Source organism: Mustela putorius, unplaced genomic scaffold (genome assembly GCF_011764305.1).
Source record: "Mustela putorius furo isolate JIRA1106 unplaced genomic scaffold, ASM1176430v1.1 tig00000430_pilon_pilon_pilon, whole genome shotgun sequence".
Lineage (NCBI taxonomy): Eukaryota > Metazoa > Chordata > Mammalia > Carnivora > Mustelidae > Mustela > Mustela putorius.
In genome coordinates this window covers 4342382-4370276 of record NW_025421377.1, presented here as the reverse complement: position 1 = coordinate 4370276, position 27895 = coordinate 4342382, and the positions used below count along the sequence as shown (strand labels likewise).

Below are 27895 nucleotides of genomic sequence, written 5' to 3'. Positions count from 1 at the left end.
AATTTTTTTAATTTTTAACCTTTTTTGCCACCTTTTTTTAAAAGCACAAATGGGAGGTTTTATATGTGTGTGTTTGTGTGTGTCTATTTCTGTGTTTACATATTTTGAACAAAGTAAATTGGAGATTATTCTGCATTAGCCTGTATAAATTTGCCTCGTTTTTTTTAATAGTTCAGTATTGTTTTATTAATTTTTTAAAAAGATTTTATTTATTTATTTGACAGAGCGAGAGAGACCACAAGTAGGCAAGAGAGAGAGGGAGAAGCAGGTTCCCTGCAGAGCAGAGAGCCCGATGTGGGGCTCGATACCAGGACCCTGAGATCATGACCTGAACCAAAGGCAGAGGATTAAGCCACTGAGCCACCCAGGCATCCCTGTTCAATATTATTTTGATAAAAGAATGTAACGTAATTTTTTTTACTAGTCTCTATTGATAGTCAGTTTGGGAATTACCTTAATTTAGGGCTACTTTAAAAAAACATGGTAAAAATATGGTAAACATTCTTGCACAAAAGGCTTTGCATACGTGCATGAAGATAGAAAATAATTTCTATTCTTTTTTGTTGTCATAATGGGTTGCTTATGCTATAAAGATTTTTCAAGGATGTATCTTTTTAAAATGTCTTATTGGAAGACACCCCAACTGCTTCCGCAATGATGAGTGTGTCCTCAATCACCCTATGCTTAAATTGAGAGGTTAGTACAGAGTTCTTGGCTACTAATTTCTATTTAGTACAGTACACTTGTTTTATGTTTTTGTACTTATGGTAACTTAAGTGTCCTTTTGCATTCAAAAATCATTTCTGAGTTCTTCTTATGTGAAAAATAGTCTACTTCCATTTCTTGGTTTAGGGAAAGCTCAGGGAAGATGTCAAATCTTTGAGGAAGCATGAGCTTGTTGAGAAATAAAATATGTTAATATGAAACAACATTTTGTTTCTGAAAAGCTCTCCACTGTGCTTGGCCATTACTCTAGTGTATAAACATGTTATTTGAGTAATAAACCACTTAGGTCAGCAGTCCTCAAGATATCACTGAAGACCTTTAGACAGAGTGTTAAAGGGGATTAAATGAGTGCGAAGAAGCCACTTACTGTCTCCCCCAACCTCTCCTCTTAAATAGTTCATATGAGGATAGTAGAGGCCCTTTAGCTCACTATTTTTCAAACTTCTAGATACTTTTAGAAATGGTGTTCTATGGAACTGCGGTAGGACTTTGTGTTTTACTGAAATTTTAGAGCTAATTGGTATCATCTATATGGTTGTGCAGAATCATCGTGTTGGAGATAAATGATGTATAGATTGGTTTTTGAAATACAGAACTTGTTCTGCAAGATAATCACCCAAGTGCGCTTAGCCTGTGAAGGCCCAAGTACCAAGGACACGCCAAAAACCTATCCTTATTAAGAAGGTAAAGTGCCCCAGAATTCAGGCACTTTACTGATTTCATTTAAATTAGTTAGAAACAGGTTGTACTGATAGCCAGACTGGGAGTTTTTACAATTTCACTGGCAAATATACTTGCGGATGTGTTTCCATCAAGATTAGCTCCGAATGCCAGAAAGTGATAGGACTCTACCAGATAAAGAAACTTCAAAATATACATATTCTAAATTCTCATTTCTTTCAAAGAAGGATGTTTGTTTTTCTTTGATACATGTTTTATGTATTTAAAATTCAATAAAAAAGCCTAACATAGAGAAGTTTAGATATTCATCCTAAAAATCTCAATAAAACAGCCATCGTGTATTTGAATATAATCCTCGCTGTCTCCTGTATTCAGTAAGGAAGTTAGGTAAGGATATGTGGGGTTTCCAGCAAGGCAAGTAGGTAGGAAGACGCACAGAAGGGAGCACACTGTCTATGCTATCTTAATTTAAACTCATTATGTTATAGATTTTGTTTGAATTAAACAGAACAAAAAGAAACAAACTAGAATGATTTAACTTCTGAATTTCAGGTAACATTTTCTTTTATAGAAAGAACAGTTCTTGAGAGATCTTTAAAGCTGGGGCACCTGGGTGGCTCAGTTGGTTAAGCGTGTGCCTTCGGCTCAGGTCATGATCCTGGGGTCCTGGGATCGAGTCCCGCATTGGGCTCCCTGTTCGTTGGGAGCCTGCTTCTCCTTCTCCCTCTGCCGCTGTCCCTGCTCATGCTCGCTATCTCTCTGTAAAATAAATAAATAAAATCTTTAAAAAAAATCTTTGAAGCTAAATGTAAAGAAATAAACAGATGTGTACATGGAGGTTTAGTGACAACTAGATTTGAAAATGAGGAAATTAAATCACTTCATAATTCATGATTTTGTTTAGTTACATTGTTTTTTTCTCATATTTTAAAACACGTCTGTTCTGTAACCATAACTTTCATGGCTCTACCCTACATTGTTCTAAAATTAAATGAATTTGCTGGATTGCCACCAAGCATGGGAAACTCAAGAACAACCCTCAAGTTTAAGAATGAGAGGAAGTAATTTACGTTCTTTGTACAAAATACAGAAAATAAATGTAAACTAATTGTTCAACCACAAAACAACCTGTTATTATGTTTTTATTACTAAGGCGTGCTAAATATGTTTCTAAAGCTTTAAATGTATTTATATGTGTAATACCATCATATATGCATTTTATCCTTTTATAAGATAATTAAATCTGTTATTCTCTAATTTAATTAATACATTGAGAACATTTTCCCAATCTACCAATTTAGTTCTACCTGTCACTACTCTAATGTGTAGCTATATCAAGATTTTTTGACTCCAATTCCCCATTGTTGTACTTTGATGTTGTTTCTTATTTTTAACTGCTTAGTTAATGTTCCTTTATGTGCTTTTTATAAATGTAGAACACATTCCCCCCCCGCTCACCCTGGGACATATTCCGTCTTTGGATCAAAGAAGAAATTAAACCAGAAATGATGTTTTTATTAGGATTCTCCAGAGAAACAGAACCAATAGGGTGCGCATGTGTGTGTGTGTGTGTGTGTGTGTGTGTGTGTGTATAAAAAGATACTTATTGGAAGGCATTGGCTCACATGATCCTAGAGGCTGAGAAGTCCCCAGGTCTGCAGTGGGCAGGTGGGGAACCCAGGAGAGCAGGTGGTGTGAGCTCCAGCCTGAAAGCTGGTCCAAGAAGAGCTCCTGTTTCAGTTCGATATGGGAAAAGTGGTAGGGCTGGGCTAGCCTGATGCTCCAGCTCAGTGTAGTCAGGCAGGAGGAGTCCATCTTACTCCAGGAAGGGTCGCAATTTTGGCTCAACCCGGGCTTTCAGCCTGTTGGCTGAAGTCCACCCACATAAGGGAGTCTCAGTCTACTTGCTTGACTCAGTTCTCCAATTCAAATGTTAATCTCATCCCAAAACATCCTCACAGGCAAACCCAGAAAATGCTATCACAGGGTGCCCTGTAACATAAAATTAACCATCACAGTATCCAGTGTCCGTCAAAATTTCTGTCTAGGATTTACTTTGTTCCCTCTTCCTCTCAATCCATTGCAACATAGTATCACAGCCCATTCCTTCACTCCTTTGTTTTCTACTGGGTGGAGGCCCCTTTATGTCCCAATGTCATCCATCCATCCTTCCTTCCTTCCTTCCTTCCTTCTTTCCTTCCTTCCTTCCTTCCTTCCTTCCTTCTATCCATCCTTCCATCCTTCCGGGGGGCGGGGAGAAAATCTTGACGTGAGGCTGGAGCTCATGACCCTGAGATCATGACCTGAGCCAAAATCAAGAGTGGGATGCATAACTGACTGAGCCACCCAGGTGCCCGCCGTGACACTCTGTCTGTACTAACTTTAGACACTGATCTGGACTGACCTCTTTTGAGTCATTTCTTCATACAAGCAAAGAAGAGTGCGCATGCAGATGAGAGGGTAGAGTTCACTATCAGTTACGTCCCCCAGGCCCACTGTTGAAAGGTAAAGGGTCTAAGCTTTCCACAGTGAGTCCTCTGAGCCCTCTTTGGGTCACAGATGTTGCTTGCTCATAGTAGGAGCACAGTATGTGTTTTTTCAGCGAATAAATGAACAGAACAAATGGAAAGTTAAAAAAAAAAAATTCCAGTACTGTTGTGTGCTGAAGGAAGACACAACACTAAATTGGAAGATTAAATTAATAGGAAGCAACCATACTGAAAGGTCACCTCATGAAAGTATCATGTTTCACTGTCAGTACTTCGCTCTTTATGTAGTTCTCTTTTCCCTTGGCTTCTGTGATACGCAATTTCAAATGGTACAAAATTCTGTGTAGTAACAACTTTCCATCCCGAGTCCCCAACCCTCCCGTTATTCTAACTGTCCAATTTCTTTCCCCATGTGCAAACACATATTTCTTTCTTTTTTTTTTAAAGGTAGTCTGTGTATTTAGTAGAGCACGCGCGCGCGTGTGTGTGAGAGAGAGAGAGAAAGAAAGAGAGAGGGAGTCTTACCTTCGTTTAAAATAAATCTAATTACAAATGAAAACAAAAACAAAACCAACTCAGGAATCTGCTTTTCATATATAAGATTTCTAATATTTTGTATTCATACTTTTTTTTTTTTTAAACCATAGGAGAAGCCATTGTCTAGATCTCTTCAAAGAGGTGAAGATCTTCAGTTTGACCAGGTATGCCAATTTTGGAGGGATATTTTTTCTCCAAAGGAAAATGTTTATTCTAACAGTCTGGTCCAAATAAATCCAATATTAAGAAATTGCTTTATTTTGTATAGTGAACCTTTATATCATTACACATTAGATTCAGTCTGAGATTGGTAGTTTGTTTTTTAACAAATGGAAGGAGTTATGAACTATGACCTTTATAGCTCATGGAATGATCTGTGAACTTGATTGGTTTCTGTCATTTATTTATTTACTATTTTAAGATTTTATTTATTTATTTGATACAGAGAGAGAGAGATAGAGAGGGAGTGTGTAAGCAGGGGGAGTAGGAGAGGGAGAGGGAGAAGGAAGTCCCCTACTGAACAGGCAGGCTGGTGTAGGATTTGATCCCAGAACCCTGGGATTATGACCTGAGCTGAAGGCAGATGCTTAATTGACTGAGCCACCCAGGCACCACAGTTTCTGTCATTTAGCATCTGAAAACTTTTTACTTTTCATTGGTAATCTCTTTACTGTGTCCTTTGAAATCTTCTTAAAATGTTTCCAGTTACATACCTCAATCTTGTGTACCAATTCATAAAATTTTTACATAATAATATTTTATCTTTTTTTTTTAAGAGAGGGAGAGAAAAGGGTGGGTAAGGGGCAGAGGGAGAGAGAGAGAATCTTTTCTTTTTTTTTTAAAGATTTTATTTATTTTATTAGACAGAGATTACAAGTAGGCAGAGAGGCAGGCAGAGAGAGAGAGAGGAGGAAGCAGGCTCTCTGCTGAGCAGAGAGCCCGATGCGGGACTTGATCCCAGGACCCTGAGATCATGACCTGAGCCGAAGGCAGCGGCTTAACTCACTGAGCCACCCAGGTGCCCGAGAGAGAGAATCTTAAGCAGGCTCCATGCCCAGTGTGGAGCCCGATATGGAGCTCTGTGTCACAGCCCTGAGATCATGACCTGAGCCAAAATCAAGAGTCAGACACTTAACCTACTGAGCCACCCAGGCACCCCATAATATTTTACCTTTTAATGTTTTGGTTTTGTCTCTTTGGGGCTATCAGAACCTTAAAATAGAACATTAATATTTAAAATTGAATGCAGTATTCCTAGGATGTTAATTCTTTCTTCTTGCTGAGATTAAATGTTTGATCAAGTGTTATTTTTGTCATAATTATATTCATTCAGGAATTATTTTATTATATATTGTTTGCAAAAACCAATAGCCCAGATTAGCTGTTTGTTTCTAGTATTCCTGTACTACTTTTCTCATAATTATGTATCTAGGAAACAGAAATTTATGTTCATGTTCATCTCATCGACTAGATAAAGATGACTGGCTATAATTACCTGGTAGAGACTTAACAGCATATTGTGTTTCTGGACTCTAGCCCGGTTCAGAACAGAGTTACCAAGAGCAGGGCTCCAGCACCTGTATTTTACAATAGATCCCTGGGGGATTCTGAATGATACGCCACTTAGTGACCTAAGAAGAAATCATAGAGAGGAAGCCTAGTTTCTGTTAAAGTAACATTATGATCACTTTATGTTATGCTCACCAAATCTCAGTGTTACTACAAAAGGTTCTAATTATTACAATAATTAATTTTATTTATCTGTTACTAATATACTATTTTAAAGATATTTAGATTATTTAGATCTTAAATTCACTAATGAATAAATGTATAGTCAGAATTTGAAATTCTATTAAAGTATTTTAAGGACTATTTCCATTTTTTAATGTAAACTATTAATAAAACTTTAAATGGTTATGCCCCATAGTTCAGTTTTTTCCTCCCCAACAATAAAAAGCCAAGTGTGGGAGAAACTGTTTTAATATATACTTAAAATAGTAGATGGTATTTTATTGTTCCTTCTTTAGATATTCAAAGGATTTGCTTTGAGTTATCTTTATTGTTTATAAAATACAAATACGAAAAATTAGTTAAATTAAATTAGAATCTTGTTTTTACTTTAATTTTCTATATTAGAAACCATTACCTGTCAAATTATGGTTAATTATAAATAAAAGTATGACTAGAGGAAGGCAGAGATAATGAAAAGAGAAGAAGAGCTTATACAATCAAATAAACTGTTTTATTCTTTTCTATTTCCTTGGATGAAGTACATTTTGAAGTTAGATGAATTAGGAAAATTAAAGGTTTAATTCCTGGAGGTACCTATCTATCTTCTTTAACTGACACTTTCTGTAATCCTGGACCTGAACAAGACTTGAATATTCCTGCAGCCCATCATTTTTTTTAGTTAAGAAAAACAAAATAAAGAATGTTTGACTGTATACTTTGAAGTATTAATTTTATGGGCAATGAGTTGCATCAGATATGGAAATTCCTATGCAGAGCGATTTTTTGCTTGAGATCCTTCAGATGAAAAGTGACCTTAAGGACTGCTTGCTAATGATAGCTGGTGTGCTTCTTACTGCCACTGCAGGGACGCTGGGTTCATTCGTAAAATGAATCTGGCATTCACCTAGAATTCGGATGGTTTCCGGGATGCCTCAAATTGAACATTTGTTCATCCCAACTACGTTTATCTTTATGCTATCCTCTTACATATCCTAAGCTTTAAAAGCTTGTTATAGCGCATTTCCAATACGTTCATGTGTGGGTGTCACAAATTAATAATGCAGTTATAATTCTCCATTCTGTGGTAGAGTGACACAAAGTTTACTCTCATACACTTCTCACATAACACAGTCTTCTCCGTTCCTCATCTCTTCATTCATTCTAGCGGCACTATTTCCAACCTTTTGTTCGCATGAGCATGGAGGAGGAACTGGCCTGGGGAAGGAGGCAGGTGTGGTTTTCTCATGTTACACGTACTACTTCCCTCACAGGTATCCTTCTGTATATCCAGAGATGTTACTAAGGGTTACTAAGGGTCATGTGAGTACTATATAGAGGCAGGAAAAAGGTGGACAGCTTAGCCCACTTTGTTACTTGGATAAACCCCTAATTCTTATTTTAAAACACATTTATTGGAGCGCCTGGGTGGCTCGGTGGGTTAAAGCCTTTGCCTTCTGCTCAGGTCATGATCTCAGAATCCTGGGATCGAGCCCCGCATCAGGCTCTCTGCTCAGCAAGGACCCTGCTTCCCCCCCACCCTCTTTCTGCTGCCCTCTCTGCCTTACTTGTGATCTCTGTCAAACAAATAAACAAAATCTTTAAAAATTTTTTTAATTACTCTGTTCATCTTAGAAATATCGGTCATTTCCAAATGATGGCTAATAGAGTTAGGAGTATGACACCTTGATGTGCTTTAACTTCTGATGACATCTTGTGTTTTCAGTTGATAAGCTCTATGAGCTCAGTAGCAGAGCACTGTCTCCCTTCCTTACTCCGCACCTTGTTTGACTGGTACAGACGCCAGAATGGAACTGAAGACGAATCCTATGAGTACAGGCCTCGATCCAGCACAAAGTCTAAGGGGTAAGGGGCTCATTTTCCACTCTTCTACCTAGAATTGAAACGCTTTCAATGAAGGGGGCGTTAGTGTTCTCAACCAAAGACTGATTGTTTGATTTCTGAACAAAAACATGGACTACTTTCGTTATGAACATGATAGTGAAAGCAAAGCATAGTCCATACTTAAGTGTAAATCAGGGCAAGGTACCAGTTAAGGTCGATGGAACTCCATGGTACCGATCACTGGGATAGTCAAATGAATTTCAGGAGCGCCATTTCAGTAGTTCAGTGAGGACCTTTAATGGTTCTAGAAGAAGTTATAATATTCAGAAAAGGTCCAGTTCATATGGCTTGTGATGGGAAGCAATTGTTGTGATTCAGGAGGACTGCCACACCCTGTATTATGATACCGCGAGACTCCCTGTTGCTCAAGTCCCCGAATTTCTCTTCCCTCCTTCAAATTTGCCAGGGAGGTGTTGGCTTTGCATAAAACATCCATCTGGGTTCAAGAGATGATCCATAGTTTGGAATTGGGTTTTAGTTGATGCCACCTGTGATTTTTCACATTAGATGCGCAGAAAGTTTCCCGGTACTGTATTTTCATCAGAAAAGTTACTATTTTTGTTTCAGTTCTTAATTAAAAAAAAATACTAATCAAATATGGAGTAATGTTAGATTTTCTAAATAAAATTTGAAGTATTTTCCTTAACTGATTCCTTTAGAATGGGTTTAATTTCTGACAGATGCAGTAGCGACGTGTTTATCAATACTGTACAAAATACCCAACACGAGAAAGAAAACGAGAGCGTACAGACGTTGGGTAATTTAAAAACTACTTGAACTGTCAGTTGCTGTAGGACACCGTACATACGCGGAGCTCAGTAAATAACCAAACTGTTAACCAATAGCTATTTTAAAATGTATGGTCTTAAATGCAATCCTAATTTGGGATTCTTGTTGCAGGGATGAACAGCAACGTGAAAGAGACTATCTTCTTGAAAGGAGAGACTTAGCAGTAGATTTCATTTTTTGTTTAGTTTTAGTTGAAGTTCTAAAGCAGGTAAGAAGCTTTCTTTCTGCAGAGTTTGTGTTCCTTATTCTTATTTTGCCTTCACGTTTCCTTTACCTTAACTAGGGTGTTACGTCTAAAATTCTGGCCCACGTTAAGTAGATTTCTACAATATAATTAGACATCTTTCCATTGCCTGGGGCTTTTGTGGCCTATACCTATCACTTCCTATTCTTTTTACCTTTGCAAAATGCCATTTAAGATAGGAGATCTTGTTACCAAAATTGAGATGAATAGAAATTGGGTTACATACAGGCTTTTAGCTGAGAATACAGTCTACCTGTCATCCATCAACTTCAGTCTAGTTTCAAAGAATTTCTCTTCCAAAGTGATCAAGCCTGTGTTCCAATGTGTAATCATTGTACAGTTACAGTTAAGGGATAGGGACGTGTTGACCTGGGGAACACCGAATTGTCATGTGCAAGTGCTTTTTGGACAAGTGAAAACCCCTCAGGATAATAAATGTTTCATGTCTATTCAGTGTCTGTTAGGATGCTAATATTGTGTTCACGCTGTGCTTGTGAATGTGACATCTGATGTCCAGTACCTGTGTATTTGTACTACTCAAAGTTAGTACAGGTATACCTTTAAATACATCTAAGTCCTTGTACTGATTTTGAAAGGTTTTTTTTTTTTTTTTTGGTCAGTTTTTGTTTTTTTATTTACTAAAATCAACTACTTTGTTCAAATGTGTGAAAGTATTTTTTGTTCGTTTGTAGTCTTTAAAAAGCTCTATATCACTCAAAGTCAAGCCATATATTTCCAGCCATGTACCTTGTAATGTTTGAAAAGGTTAGGAAACCTAAAAGAAAACAAAAATCACATTTTGCATATGACCTATTTGGACAAGGATTTTGTTGTTGTTATACAAAATGAAATAGAATATATAAAATATGAAAGCAAACAGTAAATGTTAGATATAGAAGTTAATTGACAGCCAATTTTTTTTGACAGAAGCAATATAAAATTATTTTGAGTTACTTTTTTTTTACACTTTGCCTTTGTTTTTATAATGTATGTGAAAAATCATTGAAATCTGAATAACTGAAATTCACAAATAAAAATTTGAAATATGAAAAGCAGATAAGTACATTAATCAGGGGTGAAAACCATTTTAATTAATTTGTATGTTTCTTAAAGTTCTTTCTGTAGGTGCAGGAAAGAAATTTGCTGTGGGAGTTGTGCTAATAAACCAGGTTTGCTTTCTGTGATCTCAGTTTTGCTGGGATCCTAAGAGCCTGAGGCCAGCGTAATTTGGGGTAGAAGAGCTTAGGACCAGAGCGGCCATTGACCATGACTGGACTTTGCCTAGGACTCATTGTGGTTGACCTCTAGCATCTCCTGTGTGCTGATGTAGGTCATGTGAGTGATTGGGTAACCAACATTTTGCATTGCCTAGTTAAATAATCCAGGGTTTCTTCTTTGAGCAGGAGAAATTGTAAATTCCCCTAGACATTCAGGCCCGTCTCTGATCTGGCTCCATGGTACCTTTTCTCCTTTGTTTCCCGAGGCATTCATTCGCTTGCCAATCAGTGTCTCCTCTGAAAGTTGCCCTTCATAGCAGGTTCAGAGCTTCTATGCACAGATAACCCTATGTAAGTTTTCTCTCTCCTGTTCTCCCTGCCTCTCACCCGCCCTCTCCCCTTCCCCATTCTCTTGGTCTTCATCCTCCTTCCTTCCTCCTCCTCTTAAAAAATAATGCAGATAGGGGCACCTGGATGGCTCAGTGGGTTGGGCCGCTGCCTTTGGCTCAGGTCATGATCTCAGGGTCCTGGGATCGAGTCCCACATCGGGCTCTCTGCTCAGCAGGGAGCCTGCTTCCTCCTCTCTCTCTGCCTGCCTCTCTGCCTACTTGTGATCTCTCTCTGTCAAATAAATAAATAAAATCTTTAAAAAAAAAATACTCTTAAAAAAAAAGATTAAAAAAAAAATAATGCAGATAGCTCTTCTGGTGGAGAAGACCATAGGATTCATAAACTTTCATTGGGCCCATTTTTTAAAGTCCATTCCACAAAGTCCCTTCAGATCCGTGGTGTGCATGGACTCAAAGTGTGGGGAAAAAAGAAATAGCTCCTTTTTTTTTTTTTTTAAAGATTTTATTTATTTATTTGTCAGAGATTTCGAGAGAGAGCAAACACAAGCAGGGATGTAGCAGGCAAACAAGAGAATAGGCTCCCTGCTGAGCAGGGAGCCCAATGTGGGACTGGATCCCCAGTACCCTGGGATCATGACCTGAGTCAAAGGCAGCCACCCAGGTGTTCCTACAACAGCTTTAATAGCTAATCTCTGTTTTTTGGTTCTGCCACCATATTGTTCCAATCTATAGCAGCCTTTCTACTGTTTTCTCTCTTTTACCATTATCCTCATACTTTCACTCAGATGCACCCATGAAAGAATAAAATCTGTCACAAAGAACAGTGAGATACTTTATTTATTAAAAATCATGCATAGGTTTTTTTTTCTTTTCCCCAGTAAAAGGGAAGTCTTTTTAAGCTTCTTCAAAACTAATAAAACCAGAGAAAATGAAGTAAAAATCAATAGAACTTTCTGAAGTATCATGATGAACTAACCCAATTTTCTACCGTGTCAAAGTGATGTAGGGTTTAATAGATCTGGAGACTAATCAGTGTCATATATCTTTAATAGGACTTTTACTTTTGCCCCCCATAAGAGACACATATTAAAACGTGACTCAGTTTTATTTTGATGAGACAGAGGGTCGCAGGAGACTGAAGTATTGATACTTGGTTGGGCCAGTCATAAAGAGGAGTAAATATTCTTTACGGGTTAGTCCTTGACATCCTATATTATACATTTTTTGTTTCTTGAATAATCTGTTGTGTCTTCATGCGTGTTTAGAACTCTTCATGATGCGTAAAGGCTCTATATCCTTTGTATCAGCTGGTCATTGTAATAAAACTAGGAAACAGCCAGGACAAGTGTTTTCATTCCAGCTGTCATTTTTTTGCTGCGTAACTTGGATGAGTTATTATTCACTGCCTTTTTCCCTCTCTGTAAAAGAGGGATGATAATATCATTTTTGTAGAAGCGTGAACATTAAAAACAGTAATGCCTGGGACATGGAAAGGGCTCTGTCAGTATATCTGTTATCTTCATTTTGCAGATGAAGAAACATCTTGTTCTTAATTTAGTGACTTGCTGATGATTATAAAGTTAGTTCACTTTTTTATTCCAAGTTTTCTGCCATTAATAATAAGAATATTGGTAAAATCAGTGATACAAAATTAGGTGAAATAGGCAGCATCTAGGAAAATTAAAGTTTTAATCATAAATTAGAGAAAGAATTGAGTTAGTGTAAATATGATGAAATGAGTATGATTCACTATGGGAACAAAATTAATTCAAGATGATAGAGGACCTAATTTTATTTTTTCAAGAAAGTCAAACATAATCTTGGGCTCATGGCCAACTACAAATTTTAACATGTCAATACCAAAGGCTTTCAAATTCATAGTAAAAGCATGTCTAAACGGCAACATCAACATTTAGAAAGTTTGAAGCAATTTTCTTTCCATATGAAATTTTAGTCAGACATTTACTCATTGAAATAAACAAGATTGGGAAACTTGGTTTGTAAACCATCTCCAGCTCTCGGCTTAGTTTTATTCGTGCTGTTGCAAAGTATTAGAAGGTAGAATACATCCTTACTATGTTCAGATTTCACATGTGCATTTTTGATGTGGATGAGTTCCCTGAAGGCTGTGCGGTTATTTGTGATTTTTCTGAGGTTAAATGCATTCCTTCCCCTTGGCACTGAAAGCTGGTCATTTAGGGAATGAATGAGCCTCATTGACTCTGCAGTGTCCCTATCATAACCTGATTTTGTTGTTTTTCACTTTCATGATGTGATAAAAGCATTAAGGTTTGGGAGGTGGTGCTGGGAAGGGCCTTGGAATAAAACTCGGGTAATCTTTTTTTTTTTTTTTTTAAGTTTTTTAAAGTTTTGTAACCAATCTTTGTATGCAACGTGGGGGCTGGAATGCATGACCCTGAGGTCCAGAGTCCCATGCTTCCTCTGATGAGCCAGCCAGGCGCCCCTGGGTGTTAAGATTCTGCCAGATATATATCCTAATGGAATGTTGAAGAAGAATTAGTGCTGCTTCTGAAATCACAAATGACAAGGCCTAAAGAAGTCTTGACAGTATAGGTGGGAGTATTACTCCATGCAAGTAGACTTCTTCCTCTGTAAGCGGAAAAGAGGTTCTGCCTCCTGCGCCCCACTGCTGTTGCCTTTTTTTTTTTTTTTGAAATTCAATTTGAGGGGCGCCTGCATGGCTCAGTGGGTTAAGCCGCTGCCTTCGGCTCAGGTCATGATCTCAGGGTCCTGGGATCGAGTCCCGCATCAGGCTCTCTGCTCAGCAGGGAGCCTGCTTCCCTATCTCTCTCTCTCTCTGGCTGCCTCTCCATCTACTTGTGATTTCTCTCTGTCAAATTAATAAATAAAATCTTAAAAAAAAAACAATTTGAGAATGTTTTTATTATTATTACTGTTATTATTATTCTTGAAAATAAGGGAAGAAATAGGGATTTTGAGAATGTCTATGCTTCCTGATCTTGTTCGTTCTTAAAATTAGGTAAAACCTATTTCTTCTTTCACTTCTATTTCTGGCTACAATATGATAAAATTGAAAGCTTTGATCTCTTTTGCCTTTATCAAATGCATTTTTATATGGCAGAAACTGGGCGTGCAGTATTTTCTAGAGAAGTACACATCAGCTTCTGAACTTTAGTTCCCTTATCTGTAAAATAGGGAACCAGTATCTACCTTGTAAGACTAAGTGTTACAAGTAATATTTATAAAAATGCCTATCTAATGCCTGACACACAGACACACACCAGGTGTTGATGGTGGCCACAGGAGGGAAATAACTTAGAGTGTACAGCATGACTCAGCAGTGTCCCTAGCTGTCATTGTTAGACATCAGACATCACTGGACCAAATAAGACAGTTTAGGAGAAATTGCAGGTTTAAGTTAACCTGTATTTCATATCTCTGGCCTCGAGCACACTGAACATCCCTGTGAGGAAATCCATATGGTAAAACCACAGCACAGAGCAGTACATGGAGTATAAAAATTAAGTCACATAAAATGCAGTGTTGCATTATTGCAAGGTTAATGAGATGTCTGGGGCCCAGCCTGTATGATTAGCGCCATGAATTGTGGAATAGGTTCTAGAAGTCAAAATGCTTGATCCAGGTACAGCCTCTTCCTGACTGGTTTTGTTATCCACTGGTGGTAGGTGTCTGCTCCGTTTTAACCGTCAGTGGGTAGCCCCAGGGCTGACCCAGTGCTCGGGACAGCAGCCTGGGTGATAGTAAGTAACTGTTTCTGTTACCTTAGGGCCTATTTATGGGCCCAGTTGAGGGGAGATCAGGCTGGGAGACGACATCTGCCTTCTTGCTTCTTGAATGGGCCCTGCTTTCCTTTTCCCTACCAGGCTTTCCCTTCAGTATCTCCATCCTTATATTCTAGCCCCGTTGTGTGGCCTGCGTTCTCAGGAGGTAAGAGTTTTTGCCTAGTCCCTTTTAGAAAAAGAAAAAGGGGAGAGGACAAGAATCAATGTCCAATTGTATTATGCTCGATTTTTCATTCTCTCAGGACCAGTGATTATAGGGTTCCAGTCTGTTGTCTATGTTTTATAGGTGGGAAAGTGGAAACTTGCTCAAGGTTATATAACTAGTCAAAAGTCAAAAGAGAAGCTGTGGCTTGATTAAACTAAGCCAAAATCCATAGCCTTTCTATACTTTTATCATGGTAGTAAAGAAAATGTTTTTATTTATTATATAAACATTTGATTATAGTTTATTTACAATAAATTTATCAGCTTGGTGTGTATAAAAGGAACACTTGGGGAATACTGTTTTGGGTTTCTTCTTAATATAAGAGAATAGTATCATCCTAAAAAGAGGTATTCGGGGTACCGAGTAAAAGATTGTAATGCATCTACTTGATTGATCAGATACTATTCTGAAATTCCTATATCAACAAACATGATTGTTACAATTCTATAAGGAAGTGTCTGCCTATGAAAGATTGAAAAGCTTTTTAAAAATTTTTTTTTAAGATTTTATTTATTTGTCAGAAAGAGAGAGAGCACACAAGCAGGGAGAGAGGCAGGCAGAGGGAGAAGCAGGTTCTCCAAAGAGCAGGGAGCCCAGTGTGGGACTTGATCCCAGAACCCTGGGGTCATGACCTGAGCTGAAAGCAGACACTTAACCGACTGAGCCAACCGGGTGTCCCTGGAAAAGTTGTTTTCTTGTTGTTGTTGTTGTTTGTTTGCTTTATGATTTTGCTTATTTATTTAAGAGAGAGAGAGAAGGAGCCAGGGGGAGAGGGAGAAGCAGACTCCGTGCTGAGCAGGGAGCCTGACGCGGGGCTCGATCCTGGGACCCTGGGATCATGACCTCAGCCAGAAGCAGATGCTTAACTGACTGAGCCACCCAGGTGTACCTGAAACATTTCTTATGATTTATATAGTCAATCATAAAATTCCTAGTTAAGTATTTCTAATTGCTAAAGAAATTCTGGCTTTAAAATTTCATCTTCCAGGGGGCGCCTGGGTGGCTCAGTGGGTTAAGCTGCTGCCTTCGGCTCAGGTTATGATCTCAGGGTCTTGGGATCGAGTCCCGCATCGGGCTCCCTGCTCAGCGGGGAGCTTGCTTCCCTTCCTCCCTCTCTGCCTGCCTCTCTGTCTACTTGTGATCTCTCTCTGTCAAATAAATAAATAAACTCTTAAAAAAAAAAATAAAATTTCATCTTCCAGTGTGGGACGAAGGTTAAGATTATTCTTGTAGAGTCTGAATTCTGTAGAATAAATTCAGTTTCTGTGCAATTTATTAACATGGGATTTTCAAATCTCAGCTTCTACAAACAGATGCATAAACATGTTTGCTCTGTCATCAGGCTACTACTTTTAAAGGTTCATTGAGAGCTAAGACAGGTAGAGTTTGGATTTCAGCTGCTTCCTCACTGAACCCTATTTGATTTTGCGATGGAGCACATTTTCTTCGAACTGGATTCCAGGTACAGGCCTTTAGGATGGTCCCAGTTTCTAGGAAATCTGAGACATATGCTCTCTCTGATTCTCTTCGGTCAACAACAAATTATCAATCTGCTTAGCCAAGATAAAGCTATAGCCTTCCGTCCTGGAGTTAAAAGTTCACCATGAGCCTTTCCAGCCTTTCATAGCTGCATGCCTCCCTCCGCTTGGACAGCACTTTAAAAATAGTGCCAGTATTCTCACTGAGCTAAATAAATGGCAATGAATAGTTACTGACTGGATTTCTTGTATCTCTTGTCCCTCATTACAGTGTAATCATGGTTACTGTTTCTAATGCCTCTCTCCTATTTACTAGGTTGGAACTAGCTCCCAGTCATTATTCAGGACTAAATTCAGCTCCCTCCTGATAGACTCCTGATTTACCTTTGTAAAAAATAAGTTATCCTGGAGTGACTGGGTGGCTTAGTGGGTTAAAGTCTCTGCCTTCAGCTCAGGTCATGATCTCAGGATCCTGGGATCGAGCCCCTCATCTGGCTCTCTGCTCAGCAGGGAGCCTGCTTCCTCCTCTCTCTCTGCCTGTCTCTCTGCCTACTTGTGATCTCTGTCAAATAAATAAATAAAATCTTTTAAAAAAATTATCTTTACTTGAAATTAAAATTCTCCTTTATCAAACCCTCATGAAACATTGTCTGACCATCTCTGAATAATTAGTGTTCCCTGCTGTTCTTTACCTCAGGCTAGTTTGTGGCTTTCTTGATAAATTAAAATCTCTATTATGATTTTATCCTGTTGATGAATTTTTCTCTAATATATATAGTTAAATTTTTTTAAGCAAGTGTGGAATTCCTGTGTGTTTTGTTTTGTTTTGCTTTAATTGGACTTCAGGGCCACAGAATGGGAGAAATCCTGATCTTGGTTCAAGATATGCTGTTATCATTGGTCTCTGTGTGGCTGCCTCTATATTTGTTTACAATATAATGGTTACCTGTGGGCCCCAAATACCTATAGCTTAAGCCTAATAATATGAATCTCTTCTAGTTCAATCCCTGGCTACCCTTTATGTTAATTATTCTCTTTTAAAGATTTTTCATATATGTTTGAAGAGTAAGTTTTCTTTGTCTTCTGATTTTCTTGAAGAACGTATCATACTATATGTTGTCCTCTGGGACTTACTTTTTCACTCAACATTATGTTGCTAGGATTAATCTGTGAAGTGTGCAGCTATACATACTTTCTTAGGTTTTCTTAGGCCTATAATTGCTAATTGTAGTGGAGCTCCACCCTCTTAAGTTCATTCCTGGAGCCGTGCAAATTAAATTGACAACCATCACATGAATAGGAGGAAAGGTGTATTACCAACGCATATTGAGGGCTTCATGGGAAAGAAGTTAAAGACATAAAGAACGGTTAGACCATAAAATTTAACAAAGAGCAACACATTGTGAGTGACAAAACAAAGGAAAAGTGTCTGGGCTTCTAGGGGTGGTAAATTGGGGGAAGGAAGATATGTGGGGGATCTCATGGAAGGTAAGGGCTGTTTAGTAAGTTTGTGCAGTCCTATCTCATGTTTCTGATGATAATGGTTGTTTTTTTGTTATGGGAAAGAGGAGGGGAGACTGCTTTTAGGCAGAAAGGAGGAGGCTGGAGAGCTTTTCCTGCACCTGGAAAGTGCAGTTGGCTTCAGCTCAAAATAATTCTCTTGCCAAAGTGCCGTGTTTTGTGGTGGCATACTTTGATCAGCTTCACTAGATTGTGGGCTGTATAAAATATTTATTTGAACTTAACACCAGCAATGTCTGTGAAACCTCATTTATTTATGTTATCTCTACTGTTTGGTATTGTCAGACTTTTCCCCACTGAGTGGGTGTAAAATGATACCTTGTGTATGTTCATTCTCCTTATTACTAATTAAATCAAGCATCTCTTCATACTTATTAGGAAAAAGCCCACCCAAGGACAAAAACAGAAAATTATAAAGCCTTGCTAAAAATTTTTAAAGAAGTGAAGAGACATTCCATGTGAATGTAGAAGAATACAGTTAGCCCCAAATTGATCTGTGGATTGACTGCAACTCCAATAAAAATCCCGACAGTTTTTCTGTAACTTTGAAGGGTTACTCTAAGTTGAATATGGAGGAACAGTGGGCCAAAAAGGGCTAAGCTTTCTCTGAAGAAAAATAAGGGGGACTTTCAGTACCAGACATCAGAACTTATTCATAAAGTCTAATAATGAAGACTCTATGATTTTAGTACCAACATATAAAAACTGATAGAACAGTGAGTTCAAAAACAGACCCACACATGTATAGAACTTGAATATATATCAGTGGTGACTTGTGTAATCTTTGATCTATCTGTTCCTCCTTTTGGGCTCTTTCCCATGGAATTACACAAGCATTTAACATTAAATGTACAGGATGTTTATTTTATAACATTATGTATATTGATTATTGAAAATCAGAATGAAAGGTTCAGCAATAGAAAGCTCATTAAATGAATTACAGTACACTGAGTAGTATATAGCCATTGAGAAGAAAGGAGGAACTCTAAGTACTGACGTGGAAAGATGCATCATTTTGTTAAGAAACCTAAGGTTTGTCTGTATGGGTGTGTGTAGGAAAGAAACTGAAAGGATATACACCAGGCTATTAGTAGAGATGATAAAAGGGGGATGAGGCTGGGATTTTACTTCCTGGTTTAAATATTTTGGTTATGTCTTAGGAAGTAGCATATAACTTTTAAAGAACCAAGCAAAACAAAGATATTTAAATGACAAATTTCTAATACGACTAAGGCCATACATAGTTTTCAGTTGTTGAGAAAGTTGATGTTGTTGTGGCTGCTGTTTATGATAGAAAATCAGACTAATGGAATGTGTGGCTGGCTCAGCTAGAGGTCGCTTTTCTGTACGTGTTGCAAAGAGGTACATGTGGGTGTCTTCGTAATTTCTGGGCAGTGATAATTACAGTCACATCAGCAATCATGTCTCCTTGTTCCCCTTTATGGGCTGTAGTTCAAGGAATTTTGATTATGAAGCTAACATTCTTAAACTTAGAGCTTATTAAATTAGATGGGTAACTGAATTCTCAGGGAAAATAATAACATCCTTAGAAAAGGGGAAGATTGACTAATTAGTAATAGATCCTATCGTGGAAATGAAAACTGGTTATTGATTTAATTAGTTGAAATGTAGAGAACACTCAGAAAAGATTTGTAACCCACTTAGCTCTTGCCGACTTGACAATTTGTTTTGTTCCAGATTCCTGTTCATCCTGTACCCGATCCCTTAGTTCACGAAGTTCTAAACTTAGCTTTCAAGCACTTTAAACATAAGGAAGGGTAAGTAAAATGCTAGCTTGGGATCGATGCTTTTCTCTGCAGGCCACGTTTGGACCATTTAAGTATAATTCAAACTCTCATTGATCATTTGTTTTTAGAGTTCAAAGCATTTTCCTTCCCTTCCTTCCTTCCCTCCTTCTTTTTTGAATCCACACCAAATGCTTACAAGAAAGGTGTTTTGTTTTGTTTTTAGGCTGCGTCCCCATAGGAAAGATTTTATTTAAAAAATTCTTAAAACTATTGATTGGATTTATAAGAATTAGAAGGTTAAATTTCATGACAAAGTAAAATCCAGATAGAAGAAAATTCATGTGGTTTTTATTATCCTTTCGATGAATGTTTAGAGGGGGGAGGGGGAAACTATATAACACCCTGACGAGAGATTTTCAAATTTATTAGGGAGAGTTTATAGAAAACTTTGATAATACATTTGTTCTCTTGTTGTTGTAGATATTCAGGAACCAACACTGGGAATGTGCATATTATCGCCGATTTATATGCAGAGGTGACAGGGGTTCTTGCCCAATCAAAGTAAGTGTTATAAATCACTGATTTCAGTTTGTGTTTTAGAATGCTTCCTTGCTTGGGGCGCCTGGGTGGCTCAGTCGGTTAAGCATTTGCCTTCAGCTCAGGTCATGATCCTGGAGTCCAGGGATGGAGTCCGCAACCAGCTCCCAGCTCTGCAGGGAGTCTGCTTCTCCCCCTGACCTTCTCCCCTCTCGTGTTCTCGCTCTCTCTTTCTCTCAAATAAATAAATAAAATCTTTTTTTTAAAAAAAGGAATGCTTCCTTACTAGTATAATAGATACAGTTTTAGATTTTTTTTTTGTAGTTATTTTGTAAAGATGTTTATTTATTTATTTGACAGACAGAGATCACAAGCAGGCAGAGAGGCAGGCAGAGAGAGGGGGGAAGCAGGCTCTCCGCTGAGCAGAGAGCCCGATGCGGGGCTCGATCCCAGGACCCTGAGATCATGACCTGAGCTGAAGGCAGCGACTTTAACCCACTGAGCCACCCAGGTGCCCCCATAGTTATTTTGAACTCCATCTTATATTACTTTGCTGCTCTAGTCCTTAGAGGATTTCAAAGTTACATTCATACATTAATTTCACAACTTGTTTTCATTTATTTGGGGTTTCCCATAAATTCTGAATTAAGGAAATTGGAAATTACCAGGAATAATCAGGACATTACCTTATTGCCTATTTTTAACTATTCTATGAGAAGTTTTTGTTTTGTTTTGTTTTAATTTTATTTATGTATTTGACAGAGAGAGACACAGAGAGTGAGGGAACACAAGCAGTGGGAGTGAGAGAGGAAGAAGCAGGCTTCCCGTTGAGCAGGGAGCCCAATGTGGGGCTCGATCCCAGGACCCTGAAATCATGCCCTGAGCCAAAGGCAGATGCTTAACGACTGAGCCACTCAGGTGCCCCTAGAAGTGTTTTGTTTTGTTTTTTTTAGAACTCTACAGAGCTAGTAATGACTTTTTTAAAAAAGATTTTATTTATTTACTCATGAAAGAGAGAGAGAGGGAGGCAGAGGAAGAAGCAAGCTCCCCAGTGAGCAGGGAGCCCTATGTGGGACTTGAACTTAGGACATTGGGATCATGACTTGAGCCGAAGACAGGTGCTTAATCATCTGAGCCACCCAGGCACCCAATAATGACTTTTAATACTTTCTAGTTGAGCACTTCCATTTCTGACTGCAGTGTCTTCCTCCGAATTATCTTATTTGTTTTAGCACCAAATAGTGTTTTGGATAGATAGAAGAGATACCAAGAAAGAAAAAGGAGATAATAGATTACTCCATAACGGTGTTCATTAGGAGTTATACTCGTTGAACTGCCTTGAACCATCATTATAATAAACAGTAAAAAAGTTTGTCTTTAGTATCTCGTGGTTGCTCTGAAGACTATGGAATTTGAATTTCCTTTGTTGCTACTGGGAAATTTGTGAGGTAAAAAGTTATCAATGAAGATTTTCTTGGATGTCCTTTAAATAAATGAGTCTTTGGTCCTGAAATCATCAGATGAAAACCATTCTAAATTCTAAGAAGCCAAGTCCACTTCTTGTTAATGTTTGGTTCCTGTGATTTTAGTGACTAATAATTATTATGAGAAATTTAATAAAAAAGAAAAACCCTTGGATTCTAGTGTTATTACAATGGGAAGGGTTTTATCTACTTTATATTTTCTTTATGAGATGCAAAAGAATACGTTCATGAAAAATGATATTGTTTTTTGTTAAGACTCAAATGGAGGTGGATAAGTTGTATTTTCCATCGTGTATCCATATTTCATTAGTATGCACTATTTTTTCCCCTATGTAGTCAGTGATGATTGGAAAATATGCCTCATTTGTTATTTTTACTTTCAGGAACTGGTTTCCCCAAGTAACATTAGTAGTAAAATCTTTAGCTCTTTCATATTCTATAGAGGGGGGAAATTAAGTATTACTGGTTATTAAATTGTTAGGTATTTCTTTGTAGTGTAAGCAGAGAAAATAGTTTTGGTCATTTGAATCCAGGATGGTGCTTATATTTTAAAGCATTTCGGTTCTTTCCCTTATTCACTTTGTAGGAGACCATGTCCACCCAGTCCTCTCCTTCAGTTTTTCTGCAATGTAAGGAGAAATTAATTTTAAGTGATGGTGGTCTAAAATTCTTTGGTTCATGTCTTTGAACAAATTTGTGTAGTCCCTACTCTGTTCTCCATATACCTCAAATTACAGACTTTATAAAAAGGAGCCTTAAACATTAAAGATGCTGTCTGATTGATAGGGGGACGTTTTATGGGTGAATTATTTGATTTTGTTTTTATTATGATTATTATCAAACGGTAATGGAGCTGTACGGATGCTATGATAGGAATAAAAAATCTTAACTTTTTTTTAAGATTTTATTTTTTTATTTGACAGGCAGAGATCACAAGTAGGCAGAGAGGCAGGCACAGAGAGAGAGAGAGGAGGAGGAAGCAGGCTCCCTGCTGAGCAGAGAGCCCAATGCGGGGCTCCATCCCAGGACCCTGGGATCATGACCTGAGCCGAAGGCAGAGGCTTTAACCCACTGAGCCACTCGGTTGCCCCAAAATCTTATTTTATCTACTTACAGAACATTTAATTTTGCAATAAATGAACAGTAGATTTGGAATGACAAATAACTATGTTTTTCTCTATGCTTCTCTGATAATTTTGAGGAAGGCCAAGAAAAGAGATGATGTCTAGGTATAATATCTTTAGATTCCCATGTTGAAAATCGTGTGGGACTCTAGTGTTTTAAGTTCATATCCTATTGTATATTCATATATATTGCAGGTTTCAGGCTGTGAGGAAGAAGTTTGTGACAGAGTTGAAAGAGCTACGGCAAAAGGAGCAGAGTCCACACGTGGTACAAAGCATCATCAGCTTAATAATGGGAATGAAATTTTTTCGAGTAAAAATGTATCCTGTAGAAGATTTTGAAGCATCCTTTCAGTTCATGCAGGTGATAAGTCTTCTCCATTGCAGGGATCAGAATTAGCCTCATAGTGGTTATTCTTGCTCTTTAGGACTTTTTAAAAGAAACAAAATGTATAGAAATTAATGACATCACTATTAATTCCTAACCACAAGTGTTAAACTGGTCACGAGTTCGAATTAACTTCTTTAATTTGAGCGTGTCTTGACCTTAACTTTTCGGTAAAATGACAGTACTTGGAAAATTATCATGATCCTAAAAATTCTTAAGTCTTCCTCTTTTGTGAACCTAATATATACCTCTTTTCCCCTCAAGGAATGTGCTCAGTATTTCTTAGAAGTAAAAGATAAAGATATAAAACATGCACTTGCTGGTTTATTTGTGGAGATTCTTATCCCTGTAGCTGCTGTAAGTATGTTTTAATTTTTATATTATATGTTAAAAAGTACCTTTTCACTGAAGAAGTTGCCACATGAAATATTCTTCTGGTAATTTTGTAGACTAATAAGTGGAAACTTGGAATGTAATGTGGATACGGGAAAAGTGGTTACTTGCCAAATGTCAGTAGAGCACTGATTCGTCTTTTAATTAAAAAATGGGCCCAGGCCCTTAGGATTCAGAGACTGTTAGGAGGGCAGAGTATCTGCAACGTAGCCTCTAGGTTATGCCTCTCTGTCATGGCTGCCCGAAGTTGCTCAATGCATTTACTCATGGTTTTGCTTCTAAAATGTGGTGGCCATTTTAGTAGCCTCTGAAGATACTCCATGTTCAAAGTACTGTAACGTGTACCTTGGAATTTGCAGGACTTTCTCGATTGTAAACATTCTGTTCTGTAGTTGCTGTTGACATTCATCATACTTGTTGAACTATATATGCTAAATTACTTAGAAGATAGGATTATTATAAATATGATTGCATTAACATCTAGGAAGCAGATTTATAAAAGCCTTTCTTGGTGTAAAAGGAGTGTGTTTTTTGAAAATAATTTTTGCAATGACTAGTAACAGCATGCTATAAGTAGAATTAAGGGATTTTATAATACTTAGATGCCAGGATTTTTATTTCCCATGGGTTTCTTTTTTTCTCTAACCCAAATTAGTTGTTCTGTATATGTTATATGCTACTCACTTTCAGTATACTGCACATGCTGTGTACATATTCTTTTCATGTATGTCATTATTTCATTTTTAAACATGAGGTCAAATTGATATACAATAACTATGCATACTTAGAGTATATGGCTTGACATCTGGATGCACCACTGAAACCATCACCACAATCAAGATAATGTACATATTTGGAGCTCCTCGGTAGCTCAGTTGGTAAAGGCTCTCACCCTTGATTTCGACTCAGGTCATGATCTCCGCATTCTGAGATCGAGCCCCATGTCAGGCCCTGTACTGGGTATGGAGCCTGCTTAAGACTCTCTCTCTCCCTCTGCAATACCCCCCCAAAGATAATGTACATATCTATCACACCCTAAAAGTTTCCGTTTTTGTTTTTTTTTAATTAACCCTCCCACTCACCCCACCTTGGTGAGTGCAACTTTGGATGTTCTATCCCTCTACATTGGTTTTCTAAGAATTTTATATCAATGGAGTTTTACAGAACAAAGCTTTTTACTCTGAGTAATTTGAGTTCCAGCTGTGTTGTGGAATATATCAGTGGGTTTTCCTTTTTTGAGTAGGTTATGTGTTCACCTGTTTTTAAACATTGGGTTGTTTCCGGTGTTTGGCTGTTACAGATAAAGCTGCTGTCAATATTTATGCACAACTCTGTGTATGAGGAAAACAAATTTTTTAAAATTTATTTTGGGGGAAATGTCTAGGAGTGGAATTGGTGGATCGAATGATAGGTGTATGTTTGGTTATTAAAGAAATCGTCAAACCATGTTCCGAAATTGTTACACATTTTGCATTCCAAGGAGCTGTGAGAGAGTTCTAGTTCCTTCACATCCTCACCACCCCTTGTTTTAGTCAGTTGTTTTAGTTTTAGCCATTGTAGTGACGCACGAGCAGAAAGCCCAAATCAGGGCTCCATCCCACAACTCGCGAGATCATGACCTGACCTGAAACCAAGAGTTGGAGGCTTTTTTTTTTTTAATTTATTTATTTGACAGAGAGTGAGAGATCACAAGTAGGCAGAGAGGCAGGCAGAGAGAGATGGGGAAGCAGGCTCCTCGCTGAGCAGGGAGCCCAGTGTGGGGCTTGATCCCAGGACCCTGAGATCATGACCTGAGCCGAAGGCAGAGGCTTAACCCACTGAGCCACCCAGGTGCTCCCAAGAGTTGGAGGTTTAACCAGCTGTGCCACCCAGGCATCCTAATACATTTTTAAAACGTGTTTTAGGTGAAAATATTTTATCAGATATATGCTCTGTGAATATTTTCTCCTAGACCGTAATTTGTCTTTTCATTATCTTAACTGTCTTTGGAAGGGAAGTTTTGATGAAGTCTGATCTATCATTTTGTTCTTTCATTAATTGTGCTTTTTGTATCATAGCTAGGGAGTCTTTGCCTAACCCAAGGTTGCAAAGGTTTTCTCCTGTATTTCAGTTTTAGGGCTTAATTTTAGGTCAGGATTCATTTTGAGTTAATTTTGTGTATGATTGAGGTATGACCAGGTTTTGTTTTAAGTTTTTGTTTTTTTATGTATGCTATCCATTTGTTCCATCACCATCTGACCTTTTGTTGACAAGACAATTCTTTCTAAGTAGCTTAGTTTTTTGTTCAAAAAATCAGTTGGCTGAGGGGCACCTAGGTGGTGGCTCAGTCGGCTAAGCATCTGCCTTTGGCTCAGGTCGTGATCTCAGGATCCTGGGATCGAGCCCCACTTCAGGCTCCCTCGGGAGGACGTCTTCTTCTTCTTTGTCTCTCTCTCCCTCTGCCTCTCCCCACTGCTCAATCTCTCTCTCAAATAAATAAAATCTTAACAAAAAATCAATTGGCTGTATATATGTGGGTCTATATATCTGAGTCTGTCATGTTCCGTAATGGTTCTCTAAATGATAGGTTTATTTTATAAAAAACAGAACTGACTAACTGGAGTGGGAGGCTATCTGACCCAAACTACCTGCAAAGCAATAATTCTTGACTTTTGTTCATACCCATTAACAAAAATCTTCAAATATTTAATTATAAGGAAATAGTTTCTGTAAGTAAGAATTTCAAGAAAGGTATGAAAAATCAGGCCTATCACTGTCATAAATATTTGAAATTCTTCACTTTCCATACAATTCCCTGCCCACCTTTTCTAAGCATGCTTTAGATAGGACCTGAATGCCACAAATCAATTCATATGAATATATAGATCACAAGCCATTTAATTCAATATTATAAAATCAAAGTCTAAACTACAGTTTGAGTCTCAAGATGAAAATAAATTTCTCCACTTCTTAAATTTTCAACTAAAGCCTGAATAAATGGAAAGTTACTAACTTCCATTTCTAGCCAAGATGATATAATTTATAAAATCCTTTCTAAAACGATCAGTTTTAGTCTATTATCCTTAGTACATGTGCTCAGTTTGTTTTTCTAGAAGTAGTTTGAATTACTGCCTGTCCAATCCCAGATTATCATTGGTTTTGCCAGTTACCTGAGATTAGGTTTTTTTTCCCAGCTAATTAAAAGGAGCAGGTTGTAGGAAGAAGGACCCTTGACTGTGGTCCATTAATATTGTGTTGCCTGATTCTTCTTTCTTTTTTTTTTTTTTAATTTTTTATTTTTTTATTTGACAGAGAGAGAGCACAAGTAGGTAGAGAGGCAGGCAGAGAGAGAGGGAAGCAGGCTCCCCGCTGAGCAGGGAGCCCGATGTGGGGCTCGATCCCAGGACCCTGAGATCATGACCTGAGCCAAAGGCAGCGGCTTAACCCACTGAGCCACCCAGGCACCCCTGATTCTTCTTTTTTTGCCATGTTTGCTTTGTTTGCTAAGGCAGCCCTAACAAAATACCCCAAACTAGATCCTTAAACAACAATTATTGACTCCACAGTTACGGTGGCCGTGTGTCCGAGACCAACGTGTTGGCAGGTTAATCCCCTCTGACGGCTGAGAAGGAATCTCTTCCAAGCCTCTCACCTAGTTTCTGTTGTCTTTGACCTTCCCTGGCTTACACAACCGTCACCTGTGCTCTGCCTTCATTTTTACATGGCGTTCTCCTGTGTTCGTCTTTGTCCAAATTTTCTTTTTTTTTTTTTTTTTTTTTTTAAGGACAGCTGTCATGTTGGATTATCATACCCCAACCCCAATAAGACTTCATCCTAACTTAACTAATTACATCTGCAATTTCCAAATAATGTCACACATTATGAGGTCCACAGAGTTAGGACTTCAGTATCCGAATTTGGATTGTGGGAGAGGTGACCATTCAATCCATAGCGCCCGCTCTGCACATAGAGCTCCTTCTGTCTGGAACCTTCTTGCCTCTTTAATAACTTTCCTACCTCCTTTGCCTGGTTGGACCCCACTTATTCATTACGTGTATGGAGTGCTTTCTTCAGATCAGAGCCTCTTCTGTGCAAAGGGAATGCAGGAATGATCAAGGGAAAAAAGACTCCCTGCTCTTAGCTACTTTTAGTGCAGACAACAGATAGTCATCTAGTAGGTACAACATATAGTATGTAGATGGTGATCAGTACTATGGAGAAATGTAAAATAGGGCTGGGGGGTGAGAATTGCTGAAGGAGTAAGGAAGTTGAAATTTTAGATAAAGTGATTAGGTGAGACCTCCACCTGGAAAGAGGTGATTGTGTGGTAACTGCTAGAAGACCTTCTTGGGCATTAGAAACCAGTGCACACGCCCAGAAGCAAGACCATGCGTGGTATGTTCTAGGAACAGCAAGAAGCTGGCTGATGTGGCCACATCCCAGGGCAGGAGGGCGGGGTAGTGGAGGACAAGGCCAGAGGTTACGGCAGGGAACTATTGCACTCTTTGCAGACAAGAGGAGCTAGATTCAGCTGAGGTGTTCTTTCCTTGCAGAGGTTTTCTCTAGGGGCCTCTATGCGAGGCAGAG

General features: G+C 38.2%; 1 protein-coding gene across 10 annotated transcripts in view; it reads left to right on the top strand.

Annotated features, from left to right (window-relative positions):
* FRYL (FRY like transcription coactivator) overlaps window positions 1-27895 on the top strand; it is a 259588-nt gene that overhangs the window by 125252 nt on the left and 106441 nt on the right. For all 10 annotated transcript variants that reach the window (XM_045079730.1, XM_045079728.1, XM_045079729.1 and 7 more), the window contains 7 exons: window positions 4544-4597; window positions 7888-8027; window positions 8967-9063; window positions 19354-19433; window positions 19884-19964; window positions 22744-22912; window positions 23201-23293. In XM_045079730.1, the coding sequence (XP_044935665.1) occupies window positions 4544-4597; window positions 7888-8027; window positions 8967-9063; window positions 19354-19433; window positions 19884-19964; window positions 22744-22912; window positions 23201-23293 (714 nt within the window). The remainder of the gene's footprint in view (window positions 1-4543; window positions 4598-7887; window positions 8028-8966; window positions 9064-19353; window positions 19434-19883; window positions 19965-22743; window positions 22913-23200; window positions 23294-27895) is intronic.